This window comes from Megalobrama amblycephala, linkage group LG4 (assembly GCF_018812025.1).
Source record: "Megalobrama amblycephala isolate DHTTF-2021 linkage group LG4, ASM1881202v1, whole genome shotgun sequence".
NCBI classification, from domain to species: Eukaryota; Metazoa; Chordata; class Actinopteri; order Cypriniformes; family Xenocyprididae; genus Megalobrama; species Megalobrama amblycephala.
This window is the reverse complement of record NC_063047.1, coordinates 7,449,937-7,458,997: the sequence shown is the minus strand read 5'-3', so window position 1 is coordinate 7,458,997 and position 9,061 is coordinate 7,449,937. Positions and strand designations below refer to the sequence as shown.

At 40.3% G+C, this 9,061-nt stretch overlaps 1 protein-coding gene across 1 annotated transcript; it reads right to left on the bottom strand.

Moving 5' to 3' along the window:
* Positions 1-2,662: 2,662 nt before the first annotated feature.
* Positions 2,663-8,156, bottom strand: bmp10 (bone morphogenetic protein 10). Its single transcript, XM_048187158.1, has 2 exons — positions 6,977-8,156; positions 2,663-6,457 (listed from the first exon to the last, which is right to left on the bottom strand). Exons 1-2 carry the CDS (start codon positions 7,374-7,376, stop codon positions 5,379-5,381), a joined length of 1,479 nt encoding a protein of 492 aa, XP_048043115.1. The 5' UTR covers positions 7,377-8,156; the 3' UTR covers positions 2,663-5,378.
* Between the last annotated feature and the right edge of the window lie 905 nt (positions 8,157-9,061).

Here is a 9,061-nt window from a genome sequence, read left to right as displayed (position 1 = left end):
CCTTGGTATGGACGCACAGGCATAGTTGGCCTCAAGACCTGTGCAAATATGCACTGGAGTCAGTCAAAGGGCACTGTCATTGAAGATGGTGCTCCTGACCATGCCTTCTTCCATCAGGAGGGTTGGGGACCTGCAGGTGTTCTCTGTCAGTGAAACGTGCCTTGAGTTCTGTCCGGCATACTCTCATGTAATCCTGAGACCCCGGCCAGGATACGTGCCCAAACTTACCATTACCCCGTTTAGGGCCTAAGTGATGAACTTGCAAGCGCTGCCTCGAGATGAGGCAGACCCAGCCTTATCACTGCTGTGTCCAGTATGTGTTCTGCGTATTTATTTGGACCGCACACAGAGCTTTAGAAGCTCTGAGCAGCTCTTTGCCTGTTTTGGAGGACAGTAGAAAAGGAAGGTTGTCTTCAAACAGAGGTTGGCACACTGGATCATGAATGTTATTGCCTTAGCATTTCAGGCACAGGGGAGCCTGGCGTGCCCCTTGGGAGATTCAGCACACTCCACAAGGAGTGTTGCATCCTTCTGGGCTTTTGCCAATGGCACCTCTTTAACAGACATCTACAGAGCAGCAGGCTGGGCAATGGAAATCTCATATGATGTATTGGGGTAGGTTACGATGTTGCGAGTGCACTTATTACCAGGCATGCAGTGGCTTGCTGACATTTACATGGCCAGAACCTCGTAACTCAGTTCAGTGGTGTGTGGTACTTTCTGTAGGGACTCCTAGTGTCAGTTCTCAACACCACGTCAAAGACACTGACAGATAGGGAACATCTTCTGGTTACTGTTGTAACCTCCATTCCCTGATGGAGGGAACAAGACATGGTGTCTCTTTTGCCACAACACTGCACTACCCGCTGGATGGCTCGGGACACTCTCGGCTCCTCAGCGCAAATCTGAATGAGTGAACACACGCCATCTCCTTTTATACCTGTATGTCCGGTGGAGTGGCGCATGCAACTTCCACTCACCAGTTCTCATTAGTGCGACCTCTAGTGTAAGTCCTCAACACCACGTCTCGTGCCCTCCATCAGGGAATGAAGGTTCCAACAGTAATCGAGATGTTGGACATTCTTTAATCAAAAATGAAAAATCGAATATTCAGAAACAAAAATTCTGTCATCATTTACTCACCCTCATGTCATTCCAAAACTGCAGGACTTTCTTTCTTCTGTTGAAAATTAAAGAAGATATTTTGAGGAATGTTAGAGATGTGTTTTTTTTGTCCATACAATGGAAGTCAATGATAGCCAAATTTGTTTGGTAACCATCCATCAAACCTCATCCATTAAAACCTCTTATCCTCTGATAGGGTCATGGGGTTTGTTTACCAGCGCTTTACACAGAATAAAGTTAGTCATGCAGATTTGGAAAGACATAAGGGGGCGGTTTCCCGGACAGAGTTTAAATTAAGCCAGGATAGGCCTTAATCTAGAATAGTTAATCGTGGTTTAAAAAATGGCTTTCTGAAACACAGATTAAGTACAGATTACTAAAACCTGGACTATGGAGTCCTGATTTAAAATAAACTAGATTAATTTAAAACCAACTGTGCTAATCTGAATTAGCATGAGAAAGGTTGCCTGTAAAACATGGAATGAACCAAGAAAAGATTAAAATTACATGGAACTGAGAAGCAAATCCAAGGAAAACAAAGGCAGCAGAAAAAGACTGCAAAATTTAATTTAATTTAATTTAAAATCTAAATTTTGGTGTACTGTACCTTTAAATGAAGGCTGTAGTAAAATGTACATGCATCTTCACATATGATGATTTTATTATTGTTCGTATCAAATGATAAATATTTGCAAATGTTTTTTGAAATATCAAAGAGCTGTGATTATATTTTGATACCTCTAAAAATGTTTTGGCAATAATTAGCAATCAATAATTAGCAATCAAAATTAAATCACTGCTTTTGATGCAACCAATCAGCTGTGACTAGATCAAGAACATAGCTAGTAATCTTATAACTAGTACTCTCTTTGATCACCCTTCTATACCTGAATTTGTGTTTTTATGCCATCTTTATATGGTTTTATACATTTTATCTATTAGAATTCTGACATTATTTAACACATGAAACAATAAAATTCATTAAAAGATTTCCATACCCTTAGAATGAAAATGTCTTTTTTTGTTGTTTTTATTAACATTAGCATGTCTGTTATCATAAGCACATGCTAATAACTTCCTCTGTCAACACAACAAATGAATACCCGGAATCAGATGACAATATCCAGACACAAATGCTTCAGTAATTTGTAAATAGCTCATTAATGGGATAGAGCTCAAAGGCTTGTGTGTAATTGGTCAGGAGGTCCTGACCTGTCATCATTCAAGCTCAATAAACACACTGGAGGGTCTATGTTGTTTTCCATCCTGGTTTAACTTTTCTGTCTTTTGTGGCAAGATAAATAGACACTGACCATCAAGTTAGATATTAACAGCTTGATGAGCATCATAGATCAAGGATTACATTAAGTTTGGTCAAAATTAAATTTGTTAATGAATACTCTTTTACCAATTACCACAAATTTGAGTTAAAAAACTTTTTTTGTTTACATATTAAATGTTTACACTTTTTTGTTTACATTTTAAATGATAATATATTAAATATGTGGGTTTATAAAGTACGTCACAAGCGTTGAAGTTTTGAAGTTTCTTCAAAATATCATTTTATTTACACATTCTGTGCGTTTGTACATGGCAATATACAGATGTTCTACAAAGGCAGCTGGCAATTACCAATTTTCCATCTTAAACACTTCATAAGCCCCCTACCCCTAACCACTCAAAAAAGAAACAAATATATCTGCACAGTCTCAAGCCGCAGAGCAGATGAGCCTGTGTGGTCATTGGTTTCCACTCAGCTTCCCATGGATGTGCATTTGTTTGACACATGTAAACTATGGGCCTTTGAGCTGCTGGTCTTCAATGGGAAGTTAAATTTATGAATCGCTCCCACACCCAGTGTCTAAACAGCGAGCTCTGGACTGATTGTGGCTAAATATATCTTGTTAAGAAGTTATGGAGTGTCTGGATGCAAGGGACAAGAGGATCAACAAACTATTTAAAGATATATACAAATCCTAACAAGACGTCAGTGCTTGAAAAGTGATTGATTAAAGCATGTACAACATCGTTGTAACACATATTAGATGAGAAACGGATAAATTATTACAATTAATAATTTGATTTTAAATTAATTTATATGCTTGACCCATATTCTTTGCACAACAACATCATATCATGTACTCTGTATAGTGTATGCAGTCATGTACAGTATTGCTATACAAAGTCAACCAAAATAATAATAAAAACAAATAAATTAATCAATAAATAAGCTTTATAATAAATCAAAGCAGCAGAACACAACTTGTATTTCAACAACATGAAGTTACTCATATTAAGTCAAAAATGCAAAGTATGCGTCAGGCATGGGAATAATCCTGGCCAATATTATCAGACTGCAAGGCATGACCTTGCGAGACAGTTTGCATTCATCCTCCTGTCCTAACAGTGATAAGGGTCCAAAAGGAGGAGAAGGATGACAGAAGACTACAGAAGGAGAGTGATGGGGAGTAAATGATGTGTCTTCGCTTTACGGTAGATTGGGGTCAAAAAGTTATATAAAAACTGATGAAGTGATATGAAAACTGCCAACTGCCCTCTCATTCCAAAGAACAGCTGTCTCCCACCATCCGTTCAGCTTTGAATCGTCTTTGGTCCTCACACACATTTTTCAGTCCTGACCCCTTCTAATCACGGCCATGCTTAGGGGTGGGAGCACAGCTTACACGGCATGTGGAGCAGGAGGAGGCGATGATGCCGTCTGTCGTTTATGGAACAAAGCGGATGGACCAAGCTGTACATCCTTTGTCAACCGTCTTATTCTCATATCTCAGCAGTGACATGCTGATTTGTGAGTTTATTCCATGGTCAAATAAAGACAAGATTTTAGCAGAAAAATGTTACTGAAGAAAGGAAAAAGTCAAAATTAAGTGGCCCAAGGAATTCTAGATTTTAGAAGTTCTTACTGTCCTTTTTTGATGTCTCTCTTTTATAATCGTCTGTTTATTGCTTAGTTTTAGCACTGAAATAATGGGTCTCATTCACTAATAACTGCATGGATTATTTCGTATTTGTATGCACAGTTCACCACTTGTGTATGCACATGAATGTGTTCTTAAGCCTGTTCTAATGTTAATAATATTGAAGTACTCAAATCGACTTTGACACACTCCTCTTTGACTGATAACATCATAATTTAAAATAAAAAGCGCTATACAAATAAACCAAGTCTGACATCCTTGAAATCAATTCAAACACAATAAACACCTTTTACAGACATAGATTACAGACCTCTCATTAACCAGCTGTTCATATGCATTTTTCTACGGAGAAACCTTGAAGCTTGAGCTATAATGCACCTTTTCTTACTCTTTTACTGTATATGATGAAATACAATCGTAAATGAAACATTTTTTTAGTACAAATGTTAATGGTAAATCATGATTTGTTTGTGAAAACATTAGTTTGCATATTTTGCGCAATTTGTGTGTGTACGCACACTTAGTGAATGAGAGCCATTGTCCCGATAGTGTTTTTGCAATACTGACTGCTAAATATCCAGATTAGGAGTTGTTCTCAGACACTTTCGGAAGTCCAGACTGGTCCGTTCTGATCTGTTTTACCCCTTTCCTCATCTACGAGACTCTTCTGATAACAATTTCACTTTAACTTGGACAGTTCATATCAAATGCATTCTGTTAGGCAGGAAACTGTGTATTGACTTGGCGTTGTCGTGAGAGATACGATACTGAGCTTTGTGGAAACTGGAAACAGACCATTTCACAGGCTTCTTGTCTCTGGTAGGGTCACCGGACTGACCCTGTGGTGCTTGAGTTCACTGCCATCTCTACGAAACACCCACTTAGCAAGGACTCTGCTGACGCAAACAATATGGCCAAGTATGTAATGATTTGGAGTTGATATAATCTCTGACTTAAACTTCAGTCTTTACTGATAAGAACAGCTCATTTATCCCAGCTGATCTTGAGGCGTGTTAGTGGTTCAATTATTGTCTTATGTTCCACCCAATCCTTATTCAGTGGGGATGAAATGGTCACAGTTCCCACTAAGTCTTGCATTCTGGCCCCTCGTCCCAGGGCTCCAGATCTGGTATTCCACAACTGATATCATGACTCCTGCTAACACTGTTAATGTTGGGAGAAAGAGCTCATCCACTGCCATTTGGAAAAAACTTGGTATTAGGCCATAGACAGTGAATGCCGTTTAGTCTCCTTTCAGTCCAATCTCTAAGCTTTTGGCCCAGCTTCACCCCACTTCCCCGTGTCCATCAAATACTATCTGCATCCACACTTTGCTACCACCATACCTTCAAATTTATACTGATATGTCACCACACCTGCATCATCTAGGTAGAGTAAGGAGATGGGATCTAGTTCAGTGGGTACACAACAAGCCCTGGACACTTTTTGTGGACTTTTCAGACTGACCAATGTTTGTACAATGGCATGTTTTGTAGGTGTCACATGTTTGGTCAAAGGGTATGAGCATATCCCTGTGCACTCGAAGGCTTCATAACCGGTGGGCGCCAGGATCCAGCTGTCCCAGCCAATGTCTTTGAAGTCCACGTAGAGGGAGCTCTTTTTACACTGGTTGCCTTTGGCATTACGTCGAATTCTAGACGCTGTTTCATAGATGAGGTTGGAGCGCATCTGTAGGAGAGCTTCCTCGCTCTGCTCCTCTTCCTCATTCCCATCTTTTTGTCCCATAATTCCCAGATCATCCCAAAGGCCGGTCAACTCCAGCTCAAAGTTGTCTTGAACGCCTGGCCCAGCGGTCTCATGCCGGATCAGCTCATTCAGCTCTCGTTTGTCTCCACGGTGGTCTCCGCTCTGGTCATCAGAGAACACAATTATTAAGGGTTTGTGTTTGTCCTCAGGGCTTGTGTCAATGTCCATGTCCCCTGCTATGGCATTGCCTTCATCCCCACCTTCAGATGCCGCCACACTCTGAGAGTTCAAACTGGCTATGTGAACCTCGAGCCTGTGGGTGGTGCCATAGTCTGATTTCCGCCAAAGGTGCACTGCAGCGGTCATGTCAAAGGATTCCCACCCGTTATCTGTACCGTAAACCTGCCGTGACGCCACCTCCACTAGTTCTGTTTCTCCCTCTTGCCTGGTTTGATTTCCTTCAGTATTGTCGCCTCTTATTTGCTGACTGCTGTTCGTTTCAAGCTGTTTGACCTCATATATGGTCACTTTTCTGTCAACACCTGCGTATTTGTTGCGGTCAGTCTGGACGAGTGTATACAGTCGGAGCTCAGCTGCGGTGACTCTCTCGTGGTGTGGGATTGACACGTTGAAGAGAAGTGGGTGTAGTCTTACTCCACCAGGTCCCATGCTGTAAGGGGAGGAGTCTGAAAAGAACAACACTAATATTAGGGATTAAAATTCTCATGTTTTCATTAATTAAATGTATGACATTATTGTATGCATTTGGGAAATACTGTATAGATAATATGAAAGTAACTTGGTGAAATTGAGGTCAAACTTTCACTTTTTGCATGCATTTGTAAGCAACATGTAGATTATAAACTTTCAAATAAAATGGTGCACAACAAAAACACAATATTTCTCTAATATTTCTTCATAATTCAGCATAATCTGCACATTTATTTTAAATAGTGCACAACCAAAAAAAGAAATTAAATTTTCTGCAGAAATAATATTTTCCTTTCCCAGAATTGTATGACTTAATTATTCAATTACTTTTGTTATAAAATAATATTATGAAAATATTTAGCCATCATTATTGTATATTTGTACCCACCATAGAAAATTATTTTACTGCTACCACCAGCTTTTACAAAAAAAAAAAAAAAATTACAAAATAAAAAGTTAAACAGTCATCGGTGGAAATGTAAATGCACATTTACCTTCGTTTTTAAAGCTGCGTACTATGTTTGCAGAAGGCATTGCTGTTCGGTCATTGGCAAAGCGGTTGTAGAGCTCCAGCATGTACTCAGGGGGCTCTACACGAGTGGCCCCTGGCTGCACAGGGGGGCCGGGACGTGTCAGGTTGAAGGTACGTAGAAACTGTCCCTTCAGGGTTTCTAGCAAGCTCTGCATGTCCACCTCACTGTCCTGCTCCAGGAGTGAAGGATCTAGAACCCCTCCATGTCCGTCATCCATCCCTGGAGCGATCCGTAGCTTTTCCGGAGAGCCGATAGGGTTACTTTGAGCACAGAAAGGCCCCCAGAAAAGCAAGAAAAAGGCCAATAAAACAGATTTGGTGGATGAACACATAATCCAGAAGTAATTCCTGCTGCCAGCCATGATGTGAGGCAAATGAGGTGTGTATCAGCTATAGGTGCAGAGTTGCAGGAGCAAAATCTGGATAGAGATCCAGCGACAAATGCCCTTAATTTGAAGTACTCAAATCTTGCTACTGGATAGAAGGTCAGTTGTTGCTGCAGTGCAGAATGTAGGAAAGTAGAGCCGTCCCGTGCTGCTTTGGTTTTTATTGGTAGCCGCACACTGGTCACTGCATTAAAGTGCCGCTATTCCTGAACTCTGAGCATTTATTCTTCTTCTCACCTTTTGATGTCTGAAAAGTTTGGGCTTGAGGGTGGTTTCACTACGTGAAAGAGATGTCCCTCTGTGGCATCTCTTTTCAAATGTTTTTTCCTCTCTCTCTCTGACTCTTGCTCTGCCTACTTTCTCTCTCTATCCCTTATCTACAAACTAGGAAGCTCTGCAATTCTAGTGTTCATAGTGTCCCAGTGTGTGTGTGTGTGTGTGTGTGTGTGTGTGTGTGTGTGTGTGTGTGCGCATGAGTGTGCATCGTTATCTGCTTTCTTTTCCTTAATGAGGATTTTGTAAACATTGCTCTGATACGTGCAGAAGCCCCTTCCTTTGTTTGGGTGGGTGAGCCAGGCCAGATTTTGGGCCTAGTGTTTATTTGTTTTTCATATGATTTCCTATGAGTTTTGGGACCTAAGTTCATTGACCATTTCTTTTTGACAAATGTCTGCAGAGTGCCTCCATATCTTTGAACAAGAGAGGATAAATATCTGTGGTGATGGAAATTGAAATGAAATGAGGTGTGAGAGGTTGCAGGATAGACTGAAAGCAACCACTTTTTGCCATTACAGTGCTGTTATCAGAGAATTGATGTGTGTCTCAGAGAGGTTTGTAAGCATTTGACAAGCATCAATTACGATGAAATGAGTTTGCAGTACTTGAAAATGAAAGATTTCCTTAAGGGAAATAAAAAAGGTGTTCATACTGTGGACAGATGACTGTAGCTCTTTTTCTAACACTAACAACAACACATACATGCAATTCTGCATAACCCTACATATAATTCCTTGCATGTGAACATTTTGTTTTTATTTCCACTGACTTCTGGAGCATCTTATCATCTGTAGGTTGTGCAGCAGGGTGCCTGCTGATGAGCTTCTGCGCTCACGGGCAAAAACAAACCATTCATTCGGAAGTGGCGGGAAGCCCTTATCACCTGTTCTCTGGGGCTGACACAGCTCTGTAGCCAATGGAAAAATCTCCAGATGCTCAGGATGTCAAGTACCCGATAGAGGGACTTCATACAGTGTTATATCCCTACCCGACAAAACTGTATTGAAGTAATTATCCGAGAAATCCCATTAATGAAGTAATTCTCTGGAATGCATGAAGAATCTCTCGTTTTTCTCCTCAAATCCTCACGTCTCTTTCCAGGTTTGTTTTTACAGGTAAATGCAATTTATTATCTGTCAAAATGAAGGAAATCACTTTGAAATAGTATCACACAATGCTGAAGTTTTATTGCATTTATATTCGCGCAAAGCGTCATGGGCAAGGGGTTAGGTGGATATTCTTATAAAAATACCCATGGTGTTTTAAGATTTGGTTAACTTACAGGTCTAGAAATCATGCTTTTAAAATTAGACAGTAGGAACCATGAATTGACAAACTCCTCCTCTGCTGTTATTTTTGGAGAATGTTCCATACAGACTGTCAAG

What these genes read in the sequence shown, in the direction of transcription:
- bmp10 (XM_048187158.1), bottom strand. Translation starts at nt 7,376, where the DNA reads ATGGCTGGCAGCAGGAATTACTTCTGGATTATGTGTTCATCCACCAAA. An exon ending in ACGCAGCTTTAAAAACGAAG is followed by an intron (nt 6,458 to 6,976) that starts GTAAATGTGCAT and finishes TGTTCTTTTCAG; the next exon opens with ACTCCTCCCCTTACAGCATG.